We start from the raw sequence: 24,648 nt of genomic DNA, 5'->3' as shown, positions 1-24,648 counted from the left end.
TTTCACACTTTTTTGTTAATTATATAATTCCACATGTGTTAATTCATAGTTTTGATGCCTTCAGTGTGAATGTACAATTTTCATAGTCATGAAAATACAGAAAAATCTTTAAATGAGGTGTGTCCAAACTTTTGGTCTGTACTGTACATATTCCTCAACATTGAAATTGCAACGGCAAGAAGTAAAAATTGTGAAATTATGGAAATTCACAGGGTGGATAGATAGGTTAATTATATGAAAATGATGAAAAACATGAGACATTTTCAAACATCAATTATTCAGTATCGAGTGTGAGCGCAACGTGGCAAAATATACGCACTTACACACCTTAACTGCTATCAATGAGGTTAGTAATTGATGTCGGAGGAATGTTCTGCCACACTGAATGCACCTGGGAACGGACATCATCAAGATCCACTGCTGGCAGCTCCCTCTCCAAATTCCGAGCAATGAAGTCCTAGATGTGCTCTATGGGAGACAAGTTTGGAGATGCTGTAGGCCATGGTAGCACGTTTAAGCCATGCAGGCTGCTCATAGTAGCATGAGGAATATACGGCCTGGCATTGTGTTGTTGAAAGATGGGTCCTGAGACACTTTGGAGAAATGGCTTTACCACTGGTTCCATGACCAAATTAATGTAACACGGAGCTGTTAATTTACCTGGTATGAAGACCAGAGGGGTCAAGCTACCACTCATTATATCACTCCACACCATAATCTCGAGAGTAGAACTGGTGTGATGTTCCTTCATGATGGTCTCTTCATGGCATTACACATTTGGTCTCCACAAGGAGACCGAAGGCTGAAAAGGAGCAAAGGAGACTGGAATGGACGTATATCTTCTCCAGCAATGAGTCCCGCTTTTGTTTTGGATGCAATGATAGCAACAGATTGGTCTATAGACCATGTTTGCAACACCATCAAGAGGCCTTCACGGGGAATATCACACCAGTCCTACTCTCTGGATGACGGTGTAAAGTGGCATAATATAGGGTAGCCTTTTTTCAACATGACAGCACCTGGCCACATGTTTCTTGTGCTACTTTCAACAATCTGCATGGCCTAAATGTGCTACCATGGCCTGCAGCGTCTCCGGACTTGTTTCCAATTGAGCACATCTGGGACATCATTGATTGACAATTGCAAAGGGAGCTGCTAGCAGTGGATCTTGATGATTTGCATGCCCAAGTGCATTCAGTGTGACAGAACAGTCCTCAGACAATCATTAATAAGCTCATTGATAGCAGCCAAGGTGTGTAAGTGTGTGTATTTATGTGTCTGGTGCTCATACTTGATGGTGAATAAATCGAGATTGTTTGAAAATTTTGGTTACATTTTTTTATCATTTGCATATCGCTAACATGTCTATCCATCCTGTAATTTCAATAATCCCCTGACTTTTCCTTGTTGTTGTTGCAATTTCAATGTTGAAAAACCAAAGAAATGAACTGCAACATATGTTGATATAAGCGCAATGTGTAGATTCACATTCATGCTGTGGCCATTAACAAACATAACCTAGAATAAAAACAAAATGACCAAATATCCTGCAGTAAGTAAATAAATTAATAGTACATGTAAAGTACATAGGGTACTTAGTTGACACTGTTTTGATAAAAAATAATGTAAAAGCCATCCCACCACGACAATGTGTACCCAGTCAGGATGGTCCTATCTCTAATATAAAACCTCTCCATGCACCAGCAGGCCTCAATAGACGGTGGCAGAGCAGGACCCAGGCCAGAGTGTTCAGGCACCGGCTTGTGAAAAGCTATAATAGCTATTATATAGCTTTCAACAGGCAGGTGTCTAAACAGTCAGGCCAGGATCCTGGTCTGTTACCGGTCTATTGAGGTCTGCTGGTGCATAGAGAGGTTTTACATTAGAGATAGGACCATCCTGACTGGGTACACATTGTCGTGGTGGGATGGCTTTTATGGTTTTTTTTATCAAAACAGTGTCAGCTAAGTACCCTATGTAATTTACATGTACTATTAATTTATTTATGGTACGTATTTATGTATTACAGGGTGTTTGCTCATTTTGTTTTTCTACTAGATTAAATTTCAATGTTGAGAAGAGAATATAGCAGACAACAACACGTTGAATTTATATTTTCAGCATCAGAAGTGCTAAATCGCTCTACCTGCTAAAATCATGGCGAAGGCTATAGGACTGATTTGATTGCAGATATCTTGAACATGGTAATTGTAAATCTGGGGGATTATTTTGATCTTAGTTTAAAGGACTTTTCTTCCTCATTTTAGTAGAATGACAGAACATCATTTGCTTATATAATTCCTAGGAAATTACAACTCATCAAGCCACTCAGGATGCTGTTGGACGTCCTGTGATGCACCATGCAGCCATGATGCAAGTGTCTGGGGAAGCAGTATACTGTGATGACATGCCTCGCATAGAGGGAGAGCTGTTTTTGGCTTTGGTCACAAGCTCAAAAGCTCATGCGAAAATCATGTGAGTATACCTAATGGTTATAAGGTCACACTGTTCTTCTATTTAATTTGTTTTCTTTATAATAATGTATAGAATTGGTCTTAATAGTATGAGCAGCGGTCCATTAAAAGCAAAACTTTATATAACTTTATAAAACTTTATAGCATTATAGATAAGAAAATTTGAATTCTTATACAAATTAACTAGCCATGGTTAGGTAACTTTCCCGTTTTATAACTGAAGTAGAGCTTAGGACTGTCTGAAGCTTTGAGATGCTTTTCTCACCGGGTAGATATTCCTCATACTATCAACATTAGAGGAGATATATGAAGGCTGGCATACTTTTCACCGATCTTGCTGACGTTACAAGCGCCTGATTTATTATGAGTCACACATCTCTTAATAACTTAAGAACATCGCTTACTGTGCTTGTGCCAGAAAATATCATCTAGATTTGCATGCATAAAATGACACAATTTATTGACAGAAAATATTGTAACTTTGTTGGGTCTCTCATAGATCAGTAAGTCCCACCCAATTTTAAGAAAAGTGGCACGTGTGGTGGAAAAACCCAAAAAGTTGCAAATTATGGCGTAAATGTGCTGTGCACAATAAATTGCTACTTTTTACACCAGTTGGCCAAGAAGAATATTAAATTCCCCATGTATTATTGATGTCACATTGCTAGGATATGTCATCAATGTGAAGGTCAAAATGAGACAAAAAATGTCACGCAGACCCAACTTGACTCAAGAAAGTGGCCACTCGCTTTCATAACACATGGCCACTTCATTTACACAATCAGCGAAGTGACAATGGTTAACCCACACCAATAAGACACTGATCATATACAACTTGTGTAGCTTAGTGAGACAGTCCATTTAATTAGGTGAACACGTTTTGAGGGGCTGTTGGACAACTTTATTGTATGACTTTTTCACTATTTCATCCTATGCATTTCTACATGTCTTTCAAAGATCTTTAGATGTAACAGAAGCGCTGAGCATGCCAGGAGTGTGTGACATTATTACTGCCAAAGATGTTCCTGGATCAAATAACTTTTCTTATTATAACTGGCCTGACCAGTTATTGGCAGACAATAAGGTACGTCAAAGAGTGTAATCTACCAGAACATGAAGCAGACAATATTCCTAAGGAGCTATGCTCAAGTGTGGAAGTTATCCCCTTCCCAATCACTGGGGGTCTGACTGCTAGGGTCTCCAGTGATCCTGAGAATCAGGGCTCTGACAAGCCTCACATGAGTGGTCGATCATACTCACTACCGCTCCATTCATTACTGGGTTTTACATCTCTGTCCTGTTTAAGTGAACTGCCATAATTATATAAAATTCCGATTAAGACAAAAATATGTTATCTCATTCCAAGTAAAATCAAGAAATCCACTGTAAATGAATGGTTCACCTTTGTCTTGTTGATAGTATTTTCAGCCATTTGTTATTTCTAATGTGGTATCAATGGACTTGTCACACTCTTGCAATGTGCAGAATACTGCAAACTATATTAAAGGGTTTATACAAGACCATTTTATTTTTTTTACTATGGGCCCAAAAACTAAGAGGCAGGTAGTTGCTAACAGAAGCAACTACCTGCCTGTTCAACCCAGCGCCGGCTCAGGGCGGTCACTGACCACCCATGCAGGTGATTCAGCTGCTCCAAGTCAACAGAGCAGCTATTCTACTTCCAGGCTGCTCTGTTGTCGGGATCCTGATTCACAGCCGGCTTCCCGCCAATCACCATGATGTCGACAGCCACGCCCCGTCAACAGAGCAGAGTGAATGAGAAACCTCTGCTCTGTCAAAATGATGTCAAGGGAAGCGGCTGAATCGCTGGCAGGAGCAGTCTGTGAGATCGGCACTGGGCACAACAGGCAGGTAGTGAGCAACTATCTGCCTGTTAGTTCTTCAGCCCATAGTAAAAAATGTAATTGGTTAACCCCTTTAAGGAATGCAACCTCAAGGGCCAGAAAGCCCAAATATAACCTATAAAAAAGTATGTCTGTCAACACAAAGCCATAAAGAAGCTTAATGATATACACTCAGAAAATCGGAACCAATGTTAGTGAAATGTAAGGAGGATTATCCGAGGTTGGTGTCTTCTGTACTCAACAGTCGGCATTCCTCCTTTCACATAGACCAAATATCCGAGGTTGTTATCTTGCAACTTTATCTCTAAAGAAGATACATAGTGTGAACAATCATACAACCATTTATTTTTCAAATGAAAATGGGACTCACAAGAGAAGTTACTATGTTATCTGGGATATACATCTTATAGAGAAAAGAGAATGCCAGGACTAGAGTTTATCTTGTTAAAAAGGTACATATTTTATTAAATGGTATAAAAATTCATTAAAGAAAAAAAAACACAGACACAATGATATATACAGTGATGGGTGATAAACTGAGGAGACCCCACACTACATAGAATAGAACAGTGTGGCTATCAACCAAGCAGAGTAATAAGTATATCAAATAATATGTAATAATAGTATATACTCAGCAAATGGTATATAAAAGTATAAATGTGTTCACCAAATAGTATCCCCCAGTCAAGGAACATAAATAGATTATATATAGAAAATCATGAAGTTGCTTACTCATCCATCAAAGACCCAATGCGCATTTTGCAATAGCTTCATCATTACATAGCACTGTGTACTTACAATTGCTCATTTTTCCTTTCTATCCAGCTAATTTTACTATTTTCCATTAGGTCTATGACATCACATGATTAAAAACTGACTAGCTGAATCTTTCTAAGCGCTATGTAGAAACAGGAGGTCAATTTTCCCTGCGTGAGTCCTGAGTCACTGCAAAAGTCACTGGCAGGGGGAGGAGGGATAGCTGGGTCAGGAGCTGAAGAGGGAATGATTCACAGATTTCCGGTGACTACATAGAGCAAATAAAAGTGAAGAATTAGCTGAGTAGAAAGGCAAAATGAGCAATTGTAAGTGCACAGTGCTATATAATATGATGACTGCAATATATTAAGAGGATAAAGACTTTGATAGGAGGAGCGCTCTTTAAAAGTTAAAACAAAAGGAAAAGTCAACGGGTAGGTCCATTGGAGCAGAAAAAGAACCAGTATTCCCAGCAAAAGTCTGATTTAGAATTTTTTATTAAATTATATATTACCTGTCAGTTTCATATATAGCTAAAGCTATATCCAACTAGCAGCAGGTTTCATGATTCATAAGAAGAAAAGCACAATTTTATTGTATTTTTATTTGTAAAGGTGCTATGTGTCGGCTACATTATCTGTGCTGTCGTGGCTGACAAACCTGAGTGTGCAAAGCAAGCCGCCAAAAAGGTGAAAATCATCTATGAAGATATAAAACCAGTGATTGTCACTATTGAGGTAAAAACAACATTTATTATATGAATATATTTTATTTAGAAAATATCCAAATGACTATTAAAATATGCAGAATATAGAGAACTTGCTCACTTTATTTCATCAGTTTTAGTCCTACAGTATTAACCTTTTTTTTACTGTAGTTGATCAAGTGAAACATTATAGATTATCTACTTGGCAATGCCACTCTTTGGCAACCAGCCACTTTACCCTGGTGTGGAGATTAAAGCAATTAACTAGTTGCTAAGCAAAGTTTTATAATAATTGGAGACATTTTCTGTAAAGTACAGGTATGCAAATTGTAATATTTTACTCCAATACTCACAATCAGGCTATGTTCACACATTGCATTTTTGCTGCGTTTTTTTTTCCGCAGGCAAAACCTGCTCTCTTGGCAGTAAAGAAGCTGATTGCAAAGCAGATTTTGCTGCGTATTTGCTGCGTTTTTATTGTCCCTTGTGCATGCTGATAAAGTTTAGTGCCCCCCCCCAAAAAAGATGATGTAACTTTCTTATTTTTTTGCACCAAAAATGCAACAAAACCTGATACTTGCTTTTTTTTTAGTGTGTTTTTGCACTTAATCATTGCTTTCTATGGATGAAAAAAATACTGCAAAAACACTGAAAGAAGTGACATGTTGCAGTTTGCAAAAACGAAGCAGTTTTCCAATTCAGTCAGGAAGAGAACCCAATGTGTGTGCATGAGATTTCTGTAAAACGCAGCTTAGAAAATGCATAAAAAAGCAGTTAAAACTCAACGTGTGAGCATAGCCTTATTCATAATTTCTTAGCCTGCAGTCACACAGAGTTACAAAAAGGTAGCAAAAAATTCCCTTAAAAACTGTTATGTATTTAGTATCTAGGGATCCTGCTTACGGTGCTCATTCAATGGGTGTCATCCATATGCCGTCTTTACTGAGCAGTAAGAGGAAACTTTGAAAAACTTCTATAATTTCTGTGTTCATATGAGTAAAACACGGAAGGAGACGGATCCAACACACTGAAAAAATGGTCCCTCTTTCACATATGAGAAAAAAAACAAACATCTGAGTTTGTTCTAAGAGAGTGTTAACTGTCTCATCTCGTCTTCCTCTGCTCTGTATTAAAGGATGCAATAAAACAGGATTCCTTTTTTGAACCGGATAAGAAAATACAACAGGGTGATGTTGACGAGGCTTTCAAAACCGCAGACCACATACTTGAAGGTATGATAATAAATTAGGTCGTTATAACATTACTCCACATTTGTAACAATATTACATATTTTGAGTTGTGATTTTAACTTTTATATACCATATATAAACCAACTAAATTCACTGTATCGTGTCTACGTGATAGTATCAACTATAAAAAAAAAACACTCGCCATATATACAGTAATATCTGCAAAAGGCTTTATTTGTAAAAAGACAAATATAAAAACAGGATATGAATAAAAGATACATAAAAAGAGTGGAGAAACCAGTGTAAGAAATACTCATAGTCCGGTCCCCATAGTCTCGCAGTCAGTCCACTCTTTTTATGTATCTTTTATTCATATTCTGTTTTTAGATTTCTTTTTAGAAATAAAGCCTTTGGCAGATATTATATATAGTTGTGTGTGTTTATCTTCACGTAACATACTTTCGTAGTCTAAACTGGATCTGGAGTGTATTATGTATATTATGTCAAGATGAGCAAAAAGATGTGCAGGGTCCTATTGCAGAGTCCAAGGTCCTGTGAACTTCTTAATATTTTTTACAATATTTTTTTTCAAATTCTGTTAATTATCACTGCCTGGTCCTTATCATTTATATAAATAAGTCAACTTACACTTAATACATAACTAACTAAGCTGTCATTTTTATTTCTAGAATTTTGTCCTGCATGGAAAGTTACATAAGTTGGCAAATCACTTTATTAGGGGATTTTTCTTAATTCCTGATAAAAAAAATTGCAATTGAGTGGCTTCCAAGCCTCTGCTTTTCCAGGGTCTATTTACCTGCCTTCAGCTGTATTGATATCATAATGTATTAACAAGGAGTACAGTTGCTGGCAGTGAAAGAGCCGGCACCTGTCTCCTCTTCTGAGTGTTATGCTTATCGCAGTGGTCCCCAACCTTTCTTTCCTTGAGAGCTTTGACATAGGGTCTCGAGCCACATACAGAGCCCCCCGAAGTAGTGACATCCAGCTTCTGCTCTCCAATCCACCACAGTAGTGACACCCAAAGCCCGACTACTGGTATAATGACAGCCATAGCTTCCTCATAGAGCTCACCCCAAGGCAGTATACCTAGATCTAGGGGGTCCCACGTTACCTACATTGGGTATTCTCGCATCAGGCATTCCCACCACACTATCGCATTGAGCTTCAAGGACCCAATCTGACTGGTAGTATCATCCTATTCCAAGACCAGTCTATTCCCATCCTGATCTGCTCTTCTGTGTAGGACTACTTACAGAAGTCACCATCTGGAGACGTGTTCTTCATAGATGTTTGCTAGACCTGGTGCTAATGTAGCAAGCTGGCAGACAGCCATGAGCCATACATTAAGGGTCCGTAAGCCACATATGACTTCCTAGCCACCGGTTATCAGAACAATCTCCTGCAGCAGCTTATCTCCAAAATTAGTGAGACACAGGTGCTCAGCTGACCCTTTCAATGCCAGGATCTGTACTCCAAATGAGTACGTTCTTATATAGTGCAGCTAAAGTCAGACAAATAGACTAGGAAAAGCAGAGGGTGGAAACCACTTACATGCAATTTTTTCAGTGCTTACATTGGTAAAGTCTATGTTATGGGATCACCACTGATTCCAGAATGAATAGATCTTGATGAAGGCTGAGATTTCTTTGGTGCTGCTCATGGATTTCTGTCATAGTGAAAATACACAACATCCTATGCTCAGAGCTCAGAATGTTCTGCAGTTCTCCAGTAATGGAAGTCTCTGAGTGTTATTAAAGAGCTACTGTATGACAGCACCTTTACATTTAGTGGTGGCCCTTATCATACACTAATGAACATTTCATATTTTTGTTCTCCTCTTTTGAGCAAATAACATATCTCAGTGCAGATCAAGTCAAATGCTTATTTCCCAGAATAAAACATAGCACAGATACAATAGTAACAAAAACCAAAAAAATGAAAGTAAGGCAGACACATATGTGTATATATAGAGAGTAAATATACTTAAAGACAAAATACCAACCTAATTTCATGTTGTGTTACTTTTCGAATAGGAGAGATATATATTGGAGGACAGGAACATTTCTACATGGAGACCCAAAGCATCCGAGTTATCCCCTCCAAAGAAGGCCAGGAAATGGAAATCTATGCAGCAACACAGGATCCTACATACATGCAGGCAAGTCAACAGAGGACATCACTCCCATGATTTAAAGGGGTTATCCAATACTTTTATATTGATGACCTACGCAGAGGATAGGTCATTAATATAAAGATCGGTGGGGGTCTGACATTCAGCCCTCCCACTGATCAGCTGTTGTCATCACCAGATGACAGTGTGAATATGTACCTACACGTTGCACTTATACCAACATATGTTCCAGCTCATTTCTTTGGTTTTGCTTTCGTTTTTTGTACTTTGTACATGCAGGGGCGTGGCTTCCCCTCTTTGGGATGGTATTTTTGTCTATATAGCTTACCACGGGCAGGTGTCTGAACAGTCTGATTTGTGTCCTGGTCTTCTCCCATCTATATTGAGGTCTGTTGACACATAGTGAGGTTTAATAGGATAGGACTATCCTGATTGGGCTCACCTTATTCCGGTGGGATGGCTTCTATGTTTTTTTTATCAAAACAGTGTTAACTAAGTACCCTATGTTGTCTACCTGTACTATTTCTATTTACTCACTTATTACAGAGCATTTGCTCATTTTTATTTTATTTTAGGTTTTGTCTGTTGCTTGCAGGTATTCCAGCTGATCGGTGAAGGAGCCACATGTCTTAAAGGCCCCTATTGAACAGATTGGTTCTGCCAGTTTGCATAAAACACTTTAAAAAGTCACAACACAAAGTTTCACAAAAATGTAGCAAACTTTGACATATTCAAAACAGTTTTGACCCACAATGGGGGCAGCTGGGGAAGAATCAGAACGTGACTATGCCCACCCGTCATATTCTTCCAAAGTGTGGCCATTTCTTATGCCAGAAATGTTATTTCAGTACCTGACTGGAGTAATATTTCTGGCGAGGCACATGAAGACGCACACCACTGAACCAAATTCATGGGGTTTTCCCACAAAAAAAAGTTCATTTTAGTCAATAGATTTTGGAATAATAACTTCCACAATTGAATGTATTTAAATAAAATGTTCCTGTGCTGAGATAATCTTATAAATGTGCCCCTGCTGTGTACTGTGTAATGGTTGTGTCTGACCATGCAGGAACACGGTCTGATCATACCACAGCTCCTGGGCAGGAAGGAAGCAAACGAGTATACAGACATTACAGCAGGGGATCACAGATGATTCTTTCTTCAGGCAGTGAAATGTTTTACCTCACAGAAAGAATCATCTGTGATCCCCTGCTGTAATGTCTGTATATTCTCTTTCCCCCCTCCCCTGCCCAGGAGATGTGGTATGATCGGACCATGTTCCTGTATGGTCAGACACAGCCATTACACAGTACACAGCAGGGGCACATTTATAAGATTATCTCAGCACAGGAACATTATATTTAAACACATTGAATTGTGGAACTTATTATTATTCCAAGATCTATTGATTAAAATCAACTTTCGTTCGTGGGAAAACCCCTTTAAGTGGCGAGTGCCTCTTAATGAATTTGGCCCATCTTATTCCAGCACTTCCATACAAAACACCAGTCTTAACCCTTTCCAATCCGTCCGACATTATTATTTTACTGTTCACTGTGTCACTTTCAGTGTTGGAAGTGACACAGTTGGAAGACACATTTTTTGGGCGCATTCCTTCTGATTAGTACGGACTTTAGCCGCAGATAGTGCAGGTTGTACTCTTTCTGTTTCTCTGCAGTTCATATGTTTTGAAAAATCAGGAAAAAAATGCATTGGAAAGGATTCATGACATGGAGGCATAGTATTTATACTGCAATGTGATCATGATTCATAAATAATATGGAATGATCTGCAATTAAAAATATGTTCCAACAAATATTTTAATACATTTAAAACTTCTATATAACCATGCAATAGTTTAAATAGGAAAGTAAAAACCATTATTTCCAATTGTAATACCATTTTTTGTCTAATTTTAATAATTTTTCCTAAAAAGGGCCTAGTTGCAAGATCCCTTGGAATACCTTTTAACCGCATAAACTGCCATGTGAAGAGAATAGGGGGGGCATTCGGTGGCAAAATTGTAAAGACGGCTTATTTAGCAGCCATTAGCGCAGTGGCAGCTCAAAAGTAAGTTATTTTTAACACTACATTATCCATCACATAAAAGTGAAGAATGACAGCCGCACTCCAAAAAAAAATGGATATGAAGATGGTTTATTGCTTTCCAAGCCTAAAATAGGTGAGGCAGACAGTAACGATTCAAGATGATTACATCCAGATTAGTGCGACGTAAACTAAATCACAGCACGGATAGACATGTTCATGATATGCAAATTATGAAAAAATGGAAACAGTATTTGTCAAAACATCTTGAATTATTCAACATCACTTGTAGAAATCCCCCACTTGCACACTTGGCTGCTATCAATGAGGCTATTAATGTTTGTGTGAAAAATGTTTGGCCACTCTAAATGCACTTGGGAAAATCATCATAATCCACTGCTGGCAGCTCCCATTGCAATTGTCGACCAATGACGTTCCAGATGTCATTGATGGGGGACAAGTCCGGAGACGGTGCAGTCTATGGTAGCATATTTAGGCCACACAGGCTACTCACAGTAGGACGAGAACCATGTGGTTTGGTGTTGTCGTGTTGAAAAATGGCTCCTGTTTCACTTTCCTTCTTGGTGTTGCAATTTCATTGTTGAAGAGTGTAATATTCCATTTTTTGGATGTGCAAAACTGAGTATGTTGTCTATATATTTTATATGGTTTACAGTATGTGGGAGAAACCATTACTGAATGCAGAATTCATGTCAATAACTTTAAATGAAGCTTCCACACTAAGAAATTGACCTGTACCAAGATACTTTCTTTAGACGGGTCACAAAACATCAGATTATAGATATTATGTCCCACCACCAAAACGTGAAGGAGATTGGGAGACAATATTAAAAAACGTGGGGCAATGTAGATCAGTAGAATTAGTACCATGACACCAAGGAGTTTGAATTTGGGGTGGCCATGACTATATTATACATTAGTTGTGTTATAAGACTGAGATGCACCTTGGAGGAAAGATGTCCAACAGCCACAGTTCAGTTTTTCTCAGTTGACCATAGTGGACTTCTTTTTTATCATCCGTATTAACTATTTAATAAATACTTGCTGCGTTATGTGTCTCTCTACCTTTTGGGGTGAGACGTGACATCATGGTCTCTTTGGTGACTGAGCATTGTTCTCGTCACCCATAAGCTAAGGAGGAAAGATTGCATAGTAGTCATGTAATTTGTCACATGATCGGGCAACTGGAAGACGGATGCCGTTGACTTGTTGACATGCTCGGTACTAGGGATCGCTATGTTTTTGTTAGAGCGGGGGTGATCATGGGTGAATGCCAGCTGTTTATTAGATTAAATTAATGCCAAATATTTATTTTTTACTGTATTCATCTAATCTTTATCACTATATACACATTTATTATGTGTTGTGCACTTTATGTATAGTAAAGGTGTATGATAACATTTTATATAGAACTAGAAATTAAAAAGATGGCACTATAGGGCATTCACCAGACACAATGCATTATTAATGGGTTTTTTTGCACTTACCTGGTGTGGCTTTGAAAGACACAACACTCAGTAGGCTCACAATAACACAAATCCAGCTGCTGCTCCGCCGGTTGGAAAATCCAACGTAGCAACTACAAAGAAAGGAATGTGGACAAGGTGCTGCTCTTGTGGTTCTCCTGAGGAAGAAGTCAGTGCGGCTTCGAAATGCATTGAGAATAAGCTTCAAATAATTAATTTCTGTTAACTCTTGGATTTAATACCAGCAGTGCAGCACCTTATCTGCATTCCTTTCTTTGAAATATTTTATATAGGACATTTTGACTGTATACTGTTGTATTTTTTATATCATTAATACCTTTAAAAGGTTGTCCGGCCTTAGGCTACAAGTCTGAAGTTACTCTAATTGACGGCAGACTTGCGAAACCTCACAGCACGCACTGTGTGCTGTTCGGATCCTCCAGTCCCGGGAGTGGGCGGTCATGTCACCACAATTATGTGATTTGCATATTTCTTTTCACATTCAACTAGACATGTCTGGCTGTGCATGTCTAGTTGGCATGTGACCGCATCTATGCAAAACACATGCTTGTGGTCACACTCGCCGCTCCAGGTGCTAGCAACGGAGAATCCTCGCAGCACACAGTGTGCACAATGTGAGGATTCACAAGTCTGCAGTCAAATAGGGTACCTGCAGACTTGTAGCCTAAGACCGGATAACCTCTTTAATCACTGGTGAGGATTTGTGCATAAATTAAATCACACTATATGTAATCAGCTTAAAAATGGCACTATGGAAGCGCTGAAGCGTTGCTAACTACCTCACCTATTTTGGGCACAGATACAATAAACCTTCTTTATATAAAATCTTTTGTGGAGTGCAGCTTTCATTCTTCACTTTAATGGCTCATTTTTGGAATTGGAGTTAACCCATTGGAGGAATGCAGCCGTCCCTGATGAAATTACCTTACTGTGCTGTTTCTCTTTCTTGAATATTCTTGTATTGTCCATTAGATATTTATGACCAGTATGTCATCTATTCAACAAATTAATTACATTTTACATACTTATGGATATTATAAGGAATTGTCCAAATGGGGCAACCTCTGTCCATATTTCCTATTAGGCCATGGCCCCACTATCAGTATTTGGTCAGTATTTTTTCTCAGGAGTGGGAGACAAAACCAGGAGTGGGTGATAAATAGTGTTGAGCCACCCCCGTAGTGTTCGAGTTCGGTTCGGTTCGTCGAACACCCGTGTGTTCGCCGAACTGTTCGTCGAACTGTTCATCGAACACCTTCGAACACCGTTAAAAACAATGGCAGGCAAACAAAAACACATAGAAACACATAGAAAACACCTTCAAAGGTGTCCAAAAGCTGACAAACTGCTCAGAAGACATAACTAACACATGGAAAAGTGACAAGTACATATAGTCATGCGAAAATAAAAGAGGTGGAGGAGTAAAAGGAGGGGGAGACACAGATATAGGCATGTCATGCCCTTCTAAAATCCAAAAAGTGAGAAGCCGACACGGCCAGTCCGCTCCTGCCCGTGCCACCTCCGTGTCGCCGGAATTGTGCCAGAGCCGCGGTGAACCCTGACGGCCAGCCCCCCTCTCCCAATACTGGTGCCTGTCCGCTGGTGGGTCGAGCGAGCCCCCCTGTGGTGGAGGCAGCTCTAAGCTTTTTAATTTAAATTGTCTCTCTAATTTGAATGAATACACTTTAAATCCATTTACAAGGATCTATTGGAGGGCAAGTCTCATGCCAGCAGCCGCGTAATTCCAGCTCCAGTAGCGTCCACTAAAGCTGCTGCAGTTAAAAAGCTTTTATAAGGATCGAGCTCGGCTGTCCACCGCAAGGCATCCTACTGCCAGTCCCAGCCCCTATGCCTTGGAGTGCCTCCTGATGCTCTTCACTAAGTATCCCATGGTCCCGAATCATTTCCTTTGAAAAAATTAAGTGTCTAAACTACAGGTGGTGTAGCTTGCTTAACAGCCGGGATAATCCGCTGACTAGCAGACACTGCTACTAGGCACAAAGTATTTCCTGGGCTAGATGCAGTTAAAAATTTGTAATTAGATACTCTCGTTGGATGCTGAGAAAGCATTCCATAGAGTCTCCTGGCACGCCATATATGATTCTCTTAAAAAGCTTGGGGTAGGGGTCTAGGGGACCCTTTTATAGCCAAAATCACGGCCCTGTATCGCAATACGTCACCTAGGCTGAAGATAAATGGAACTGTAGCACCCTGAGGGCTCGGTTGCTACAGACGTATTGCACCTCACCCAGAGGTGTGATATCTCACTCTCAGGTAAGGATGGAGTGTGGATCAGGACCCGACACCTGCATGCATTACACCACATTGCCGTGGGGCAGGGCGACCAATATGCCCCTGAGATGGGCACGACAGTCCCTGTCCCTGGCTGGAGTGGGGGGAGGGAACACTGAGGAAGGGGAACCCTGTAGTGCAGGAGCAGGGAGGAAGCAGTTCCTGGGTGCATTGAGAAGGGAGTATAAAAGGTGGGCACCATCTTAGTTCAGTGCAGAGAAGTCTGAGCAGAAGTGGCAGGGAGCAGGGGCTCTGCATGAGCTCTGCTCCGGAGGCAGGCCTAGTAACAGAGGCCCAGGCCTGGAAGAGGGAGAAGGAAGGAAGAGGAGCGGAGAAGGCTCCAGGAACGAGGAATGAAGGGATCCCAGGGGTGCGGACGGGCGAGTCGCCACCGCACGCCCGAATCCACCTGCGTGGTGGGGTCAGGCCAAAGGGGGAGACCGGTCCCCGAACTAGTGGAGGCAGGAAACGACCCTCAGCTAGAAACCGGAGGCTCTGACATTTTATGTGGCGCAGCCCCTCGCTACACCCGCTAGGAAGGCACCACATAGGGTCAGGGAAACTGGCGCCAAGTTTACCAAGAGGAGGCCCGAGGCAGCCGGACAGAAGTGTTGGTAAGAAAGGCCAGACAAAGGACACACAAAGGGGGTCCTGTGAAGTGCTCCAAAGTTATCTGGGAGTTGTCTGAGCCCCTCACCTGGTGAGCACAGTACGACGTGGGCAGCCGTTACCTGCAGACGTGGTCTGGATAATAAGAACTGTGAGTAAAGGCCCTGGACTGCATCACTGACTCCGTGTCGTTACTGCTGCTGCCCTGCACCATCACCCCCATCCTCCGCATACACTGCCCTGAGGCTATACTCCTCCCGTGGGGAGTTATGCTACGCTCTGCTGCACCCACAACACCAGCCTCAGCGGTCTGCCCTGGAGCGGCGGTTCACTCTGACCGCAATCCACGGGTGGCGTAGTCGGACATTTAAACATCAAAACCACATAAATAGTTCCGCCACTGGTTTGACCGCCCTGAGCCATGGAACCGGGTTGCCGCCACGGAGACTACAACCACCAGCATCCACCAAAAAGGGTCCGGCTCCGGGTGTCCCAAGGCCCAGGGGGCGCGTCAGAACATTTTCATCACCTTTCACAATCACCAATGGGACAAGGCAGGGATGTTCTCTGTCCCCTCTCTTATACATCCTAGTGACGGAGCACCTGCTCTCATCAATTCGCCATAACCCCAATATTAGGTGGATTGAGGTGGGAGGCACCGAGTACAAGTGCTCTCTATTTGCTGATGATGTCCTAGTATATATCACTCAATCACATATATCCATCCCTGCTGTTATGGCTGAAATAGATCACTTTGTTACATGGTCAAATTTTAAAATCAATGCAGCGAAGTCTGAGGCCCTCGATGTCTCCCTCCCCAAATCCATATAGGATTCCATCCAGTCCAACTTTCCCTTTGCCTGTCCCTCACAGGGTATCAAATACTTAGGAATTCCTATTCATAGAGACCTCTCCCATCTATGTTATCTTAATTTTGGGCCCTTTATTGAACAACTCCATACAGACCACGGTTGGCAAGTTAGAACTGTAAGATTCACTACGTGAACTGCTGGTGTTTTGTGGAAAAGCACATGTACACTGCGTTCCAAATTATTATGCAAAAAGTGTTTAGGAGTGATAAGGGAAGAATTTGTTTGTTTGTCAGTTAAACTCATTGATGGTGATGTGTGTCAGGGCTCTTTATATCACTGTAAGCAATTGCAGACACCTGTGCTAATTAGTTTGGCAGGTGTGTCCAATGAAAGGCAAGACTACTTAAGAAGGCTCTCTCACATTATTAAGCAGCCTACATTTTCTGCCAAAATGGGAAAGAAAAAGGATGTGTCGGCTGCTGAGAAGCAACAAATTGTGGAGTGTTTAGGTCAAGGCATGACTACAATCAACATTGTGCGATGATCAGGATGAAGTGTCTTGGCAATCAAGAAGTATGTAGCTGATTCACAGTACACACGTGTGCGTGCTGATAAGGGCAAATTGAGGACTCTTTCCTACAGGCAATTACGTCAGGTTGAAAGAGCAGCGGCCAAAAAGCCTTGTCATAGCAGCAGACAAGTTTTTGAAGCTGCTTGTGCCTCCAACGTCCCCCGAACAACAAGATGCAGGGTCCTTCAGAGGTTTGCAGCTGTGCATACGCCATCCTGTCGACCTCCTCTATACACTTCACACAAGCAGAAACGGCTCCAGTGGGCCAAACATTACATGAAGACTGATTTCAAAACTGTTTTGTTCACGGATGAGTGCCGTGCAGCGCTCGATGGTCCAGATGGATGGAGTGGAGGATGGCTGGTTGATGGACACCCCACGCAAACACGGCTACAGCGCCAACAAGGAGGAGGTGGAGTAATGTTTTGGGCTGGAATCATGGGGAGAGAGATTGTCGGCCCCTTTAGGATCCCTGAAGGCGCTAAAGATGAACTCCATAATGTATGTGGATTTTCTCAAACAGCACTTCCTGCCATGGTTCAAGAAGAAGAACCGTGTATTTCACAGCAAGATCATTTTTCTGCATGATAATGCACCATCTCATGCTGCACATAAAACATCTGCATCTCTGGCTGATATGGGCATAAAAGGGGACAAACTTATGGTGTGACCCCCATGCTCCCCTGACCTCTACCCCATTCAGAACCTTTGGAGCATCATTAAAAGGAGTGTCTATGATGGCGGGAGGCAGTTCACATCTAAGCAACAGCTCTGGGAGGGTATTCTGTCCTCATGCAAAACAATTGAAGCAGAAACCATCCAAAACCTGACAAATTCAATGGACGAGAGAGTTCAGAAGCTCCTTTCAAACAAGGGGTCCTATGTGAAAATGTAACATCACCTAGAATAAAGTTTTGAGTTGAAAACTGTTTGATTTCAGTTTCTAACAACCTGCTAATGCTTATAATTTCAAAAATGACCATTTTTTTGGTCTTTATTAAAATGAAAAGGTTGATCGAAAAGTTTGGGGGATCTAAGAGTGTGGCAACCCAGTAGTCATGATTACTTTGAATTCTGACAATATGAGGGTCATGCTGCAGGTAGTGCAGCAAGAAGGCACTTATGTGTCTTGCGCATCTCGGAGCCCCAAAATTATTTTCCGGGCTAGATGCAGCTAAAAATTATTTTTAATTTTAAATCTGGTGAAGCTTTAGTATAGATGGCCTAATAGGATCAGTGCTGCACACTGCTACAAAGCCCAAATTATTTTCCAGTCAAGATACAGATAAACATGATTAGTAATTTGAAAGCTTAAAACGGTTGGTAGGGTGATTTTAACCAATCATCAAGCTTTTACTCTCCCCAGGATGACACAGGGGTAGAAAAGTCGTTTCGGATCCATGATTTGTTCATCTTTATGAACGTGAGTCTGTCTACATTATCAGTGGAGAGCCGCGTGCGCTTATCTGTCAGCACACCACCAGCAGCGCTGAACACACGTTCAGACAGAACGCTGGCTGCGGGGCATGACAAGATCTCCAAGGCGTAAGTGGCTAGCTCCGGCCATTTATCCAGATTGGAAGCCCAAAAAGAGCAAGGGTCCAGTGACACAGTCGTGGCTTCAATGTTTACTTGGAGATACTCCTGTACCATCGTCTCTAGGCGTTGACTATGTGTCAGACTTCTTGTCTCCTGTGGCCTTGCAAAGGATGGGCTAAAAAAGTGGTGAAATGATTCCGCAAAATTGATGTTACCAGCAGATACTGTGGTTCTGTTACGGTTTGAGTGCTGAACACTTGACGGTCCCACGGTTGGCAAGTTGGAACTGTGAGATTCACTACGTGCACCACTGGTATTTTGTGGAAAAGCACATGTAAGATTCTGCAACAGTCTCTGCTGATACTCCTGCATGCGTGCATCCCTTTCTATGGCAGGAATAATTTCTGCAAATTTACTTTTGTACCGGGGATCTAACAGTGTGGCAACCCAGTAGTCAGGATTATTTCTAATTCTCACAATTCGAGGGTCATGTTGCAGGTAGTGCAGCAAGAAGGCACTCATGTGTGTTGCACATCCAGGAGCACCAAGTCCCTGTTGTGTTGGGGGCGAGGTAACAATCATGCTTCCTTCCTCTGTCCTCTCCCCCCAACCTCGCACAACAGAAATGTGATCAAGGTCTCCCTCATCTGATGAGTCTTCCATCAGTTCGTCCTCCACTTCTTCCTGGGCTCCCGCACCTTCCTCACTAGTTTGGCTGCTACCATGCGCCCTGGTAAAACCATCTCCCCCACCCTCACATGCCTGCCGCCTTGGTGCTGCCGACCGTCTGGACCTTGCAGATGTTAGCCCTTCCGCATACAACTCCTCCTCCTCTACTTCCTCCACCTCCTCTCGTGCCACCACCTGACTCCGAATTCTGTTTAACATGTGCTCCAGCATGTAAATCACCGGAATAGTCATGCTGATAATGGCATCGTCAGCACTAAACATCTTCGTCGCCATTTCAAAACTGTGCAGAAGGGTGCATAGGTCCCTGATCTGAGACCACTCCTCCAGATTTGCCCCACCTCTGAATCTCGTTGGCCCAGGCTATACGTCAGAACGTATTGCACCAGGGCTTGTCGGTGCTGCCACAGTCGCTGCAACATGTGCAGAGTTGAATTCCACCGGGTAGGCACATCGCATTTTAGCCGGTGAAGTGGCAGGCCCAACGACTTCTGTAGAGATGTAAGTCGCTGAGCTGCGGGATGCGAACGGCGGAAGTGAGCACACAGCGACCGTGCCCTCTGCAGAAGGCCATCTAGTCTGGGATAGTGGGCTAAAAATTGCTGGACAACCAGGTTCAACACGTGAGCCATACAAGGCACGTGTGTGACATTCCCCGGCGAAGGGCCGCACCCAGGTTTGCAGCATTGTCGCACACGGCCTTCCCTGGTTTCAGGTCCAGTGGAGACAACCATTCATGAAATTGGTTCTCCAGAGCTGACCACAACTCCTCAGCTGTGTGACTCACATTTCCCAGACATTTCAATGTAAAAACCGCCTGATGACGTTGAGCCCTACTGCCAGCATAGTAAGGAGGTGTGCAGGATCCCTTCTGCGCAGTTAGAAAGCTTGTGGCATGACCAGACAGGCTTTGGGTGCAGGTGGAAGACCGAGAGGAGGTTGAGGAGGCAGAAGCAGTGGAGGAACTTTGACATAAAGAGGATTGACGCACAACTCGTGGGGACGGCAAGACTTGGACAGTAGCCCCTTGTCCTGCTGTCACCATAGTTACCCAGTGCCCAGTCAGCGACATGTAACGCCCCTGTCCATGCCTACTCATCCAAGTGTCTGTGGTGAAATGCACCCTGTCACACACAGAGTTTCTCAAAGAAGCGGTGATGTTGTGTGCGACATGCTGGTGGAGCGCAGGCACACCTTTCTTTGAGAAGTAGTGCCGACTGGGCATCTGGTACTGGGGCACTGCGACGGACATAAGGTCTCGAAAATCCTCTGTGTCCACCAGGCGGAAAGGCAGCATTTCTGTAGCCAAGAGCTTGCAGATGGTGAAATTCAACCTCTTAGCTTTCTCATGGCTAGGAGGAAATGGTCTTTTACTTGTCCACATCTGAGGGACCGAGGGCTGGCTATTGTGCTTAGACGGGGTTGATAAGGGTGTCCCCGGCAAACTGCCGGTCTGTGAGGAAGATGCAGGCGGACATGTTAGGTTGCCTTGATCCAAAGGTGGTGCTATCGATGTCGGACAGCGCTTAACACCAGCTGGTGTTCCCACCTCCAAAGAAAATGATGACCTGCCAATCACGCTGGCTGTTGCGGGTAAAGAGGTGGCAGGTCTGCGCCCCAAAACAGGTGTGACTGCTGTCCCCCCAGTCACAGAGGATGAAGAGGCCGCGGATGCACAAGATATGGCAGACGGTGGTTGGCCCGGCCGGCTAGGCCGCATTGTAGCACACTGAGCTTCCCACTGCAACTTATGCTTCATGTCCATGTGCCGGTTCATGCATGAAGTACTCAAACTATGTATTTTTTGGCCTCTACTTAGCTTTTGCTGACAAATAACACGAGTTGGGTCATCTTTATCGATCTGAAAAAATGCCCAGGCTATGCAAGGCTTAGCACCCATGCGACCTGAAGAGCCACCACGACTTGTGGTGAGAGGCAGAGTTGTGTTTGAGGATGCAGTTGTTGACGTGCTTCCAGTACTACGTCTCTGTCCAGGAAGGCGCAACCTGACCTCGTCGTCACTAGCATCTTCCTCCACCTCCTCTGCTGACCTCATCTCTTGGCTGACTGTGGGTTGCCCGTAAGTGGGATCTCCAACCTCATCATCATCACTCTGTGTGTTATCACACCCGTCGTCCTCAGAGCCAACCTGTTCCTGCCCTGACAAAAACTAAAGTTGTCGCTCCAATCAGGTATTTGAGTCTTATCATCGTCTTCCTCATTGTCTCCACCAACAGGAGTTACAGTTTGGGAATGAGGGTCTACATTATGGTCAGAACCTTCTGCGTCTGGTCCTGGATCCGACTCATAAAGATTCTGGGCATCAGTGCAGATCATTTCCTCGTCTGGATTCACAGAAGCGCTGGAGTCGACCTCTGATTCCCAGGCTATAGTATGAGTAAACAGCTCTGCAGACTCAACCATCTGTTCTACCTCATACTCAGACGGGCAGCTGGAGATTTGGGAGCTGTGAGGAAGCAAGTGCGATTTGGGTGACACCTTTGAGGACTGGAGAATTTGTGATGTTGAAGTTGATGTGGAGGAGAGCCCACTTAAAGGAGCACTTGATATCCGTTGAAGCACCTGCTGTTTTTGTGCCTCATCTGGAATTTGTAGCGATTGGCGTGGCCGTAAGAAAGGGATCTTATCACATTGTCCGCTAAAAGAAGTAGACATTTTAGTTTGGCTGGAAGATGGTCTTTCTTCTGCAGATGTTACTGTTGCTTTAACACCTACCCCACGGACACAACCTTTTTTCCCCTTCCCAACAAGCCTATTCCCCTTTCCACCAGCAGCAGGCCTTTTTCCACTCATTTTGGTGGTTAACTAATTCACAACTCTGGAGCTGTTTGCACAAAAAAACAATGGATGGTAACCGAGCAGAGCTGAGTGGCCAAACTGTGGTATTAGGCCAAAACTATTGGCTGGGTTAGATGCAGAAAAAAATTATATTCAATTTGCAACCTGATGGAGGTCAGTATAGATGGACTAATACAACAAGTCCCACACACAGCTAGAAGCCCAATATTTTTTCAGAGGTAGATGCAGAAAAAAATATATTCAGTTTGCAACCTGATGGAGGTCAGTATAGATGGACTAATACAACAAGTCCCACACACAGCTAGAAGCCCAATATTTTTTCAGAGGTAGATGCAGAAAAAAATATATTCAGTTTGCAACCTGATGGAGGTCAGTATAGGTGGACTAATAGAACAAGTCCCACACACTGCTAGAAGGCCAAATATTTTTTCAGAGCTAGATGCAGAAAAAAATTATATTCAGTTTGCAACCTGATGGAGGTCAGTATAGATGGATTAATAGAACAAGACCCACACACAGCTAGAAGCCCAATATTTTTTCAGAGCTAGATGCAGAAAAAAATTATATTTAGTTTGCAACCTGATGGAGGTCAGTATAGATGGATTAATAGAACAAGACCCACACACAGCTAGAAGCCCAATATTTTTTCAGAGCTAGATGCAGAAAAAAATTATATTCAGTTTGCAACCTGATGGAGGTCAGTATAGATGGATTAATAGAACAAGACCCACACACAGCTAGAAGCCCAATATTTTTTCAGAGCTAGATGCAGAAAAAAATTATATTCAGTTTGCAACCTGATGGAGGTCAGTATAGATGGATTAATAGAACAAGACCCACACACAGCTAGAAGCCCAATATTTTTTCAGAGCTAGATGCAGAAAAAAATTATATTCAGTTTGCAACCTGATGGAGGTCAGTATAGATGGATTAATAGAACAAGACCCACACACAGCTAGAAGCCCAATATTTTTTCAGAGGTAGATGCAGAAAAAAATATATTCAGTTTGCAACCTGATGGAGGTCAGTATAGATGGACTAATACAACAAGTCCCACACACAGCTAGAAGCCCAATATTTTTTCAGAGGTAGATGCAGAAAAAAATATATTCAGTTTGCAACCTGATGGAGGTCAGTATAGGTGGACTAATAGAACAAGTCCCACACACTGCTAGAAGGCCAAATATTTTTTCAGAGCTAGATGCAGAAAAAAATTATATTCAGTTTGCAACCTGATGGAAGTCAGTATAGATGGATTAATAGAACAAGACCCACACACAGCTAGAAGCCCAATATTTTTTCAGAGCTAGATGCAGAAAAAAATTATATTCAGTTTGCAACCTGATGGAGGTCAGTATAGATGGACTAATAGACCAAGTCCCACACACAGCTAGAAGCCCAATATTTTTTCAGAGCTAGATGCAGAAAAAAATTATATTCAGTTTGCAACCTGATGGAGGTCAGTATAGATGGATTAATAGAACAAGACCCACACACAGCTAGAAGCCCAATATTTTTTCAGAGGTAGATGCAGAAAAAAATATATTCAGTTTGCAACCTGATGGAGGTCAGTATAGATGGACTAATACAACAAGTCCCACACACAGCTAGAAGCCCAATATTTTTTCAGAGGTAGATGCAGAAAAAAATATATTCAGTTTGCAACCTGATGGAGGTCAGTATAGGTGGACTAATAGAACAAGTCCCACACACTGCTAGAAGGCCAAATATTTTTTCAGAGCTAGATGCAGAAAAAAATTATATTCAGTTTGCAACCTGATGGAGGTCAGTATAGATGGATTAATAGAACAAGACCCACACACAGCTAGAAGCCCAATATTTTTTCAGAGCTAGATGCAGAAAAAAATTATATTCAGTTTGCAACCTGATGGAGGTCAGTATAGATGGATTAATAGAACAAGACCCACACACAGCTAGAAGCCCAATATTTTTTCAGAGGTAGATGCAGAAAAAAATATATTCAGTTTGCAACCTGATGGAGGTCAGTATAGATGGACTAATACAACAAGTCCCACACACAGCTAGAAGCCCAATATTTTTTCAGAGCTAGATGCAGAAAAAAATTATATTCAGTTTGCAACCTGATGGAGGTCAGTATAGATGGATTAATAGAACAAGACCCACACACAGCTAGAAGCCCAATATTTTTTCAGAGCTAGATGCAGAAAAAAATTATATTCAGTTTGCAACCTGATGGAGGTCAGTATAGATGGATTAATAGAACAAGACCCACACACAGCTAGAAGCCCAATATTTTTTCAGAGCTAGATGCAGAAAAAAATTAGATTCAGTTTGCAACCTGATGGAGGTCAGTATAGATGGACTAATAGAATGATGCTATGCCCAAAAGATTTTACTTCACTAGGTGCAGTAAAAAAATTGGTATTCTATACACAGGTGGTATATCTTGCAACACAGATAGGCTACTCCACTGACTAACACACTCTGCAATAGGCCAAAAAGGATTAGCTTTGCTAGATTCAGCCAAATGCTGTGAAAAAAACTTGCACAGCACTGGCACAGACCTGCCTGGCAAAAGCTGATAGGAACTGATGTAACCTAGTCCTGAAAAGGACTCCAATTACAATTAGTCTTTACTC

At 42.2% G+C, this 24,648-nt stretch overlaps 1 protein-coding gene across 1 annotated transcript in view; it reads left to right on the top strand.

The window, feature by feature from the left end:
* LOC141161552 (aldehyde oxidase 1-like) overlaps positions 1-24,648 on the top strand; it is a 536,896-nt gene that overhangs the window by 421,048 nt on the left and 91,200 nt on the right. The window contains exons 17-22 of the mRNA XM_073646509.1: positions 2,306-2,475; positions 3,432-3,558; positions 5,710-5,832; positions 6,937-7,033; positions 9,046-9,170; positions 11,080-11,213. Of these exons, the coding sequence (XP_073502610.1) occupies positions 2,306-2,475; positions 3,432-3,558; positions 5,710-5,832; positions 6,937-7,033; positions 9,046-9,170; positions 11,080-11,213 (776 nt within the window). The remainder of the gene's footprint in view (positions 1-2,305; positions 2,476-3,431; positions 3,559-5,709; positions 5,833-6,936; positions 7,034-9,045; positions 9,171-11,079; positions 11,214-24,648) is intronic.

The sequence above is a fragment of the Phyllobates terribilis genome, unplaced genomic scaffold, assembly GCF_046119375.1.
Source record: "Phyllobates terribilis strain yellow unplaced genomic scaffold, ASM4611937v1 Scaffold_9__5_contigs__length_417890890, whole genome shotgun sequence".
NCBI classification, from domain to species: Eukaryota; Metazoa; Chordata; class Amphibia; order Anura; family Dendrobatidae; genus Phyllobates; species Phyllobates terribilis.
Note: the sequence above shows the minus strand (reverse complement) of the source record. Positions and strands in the feature narration are given on the sequence as shown.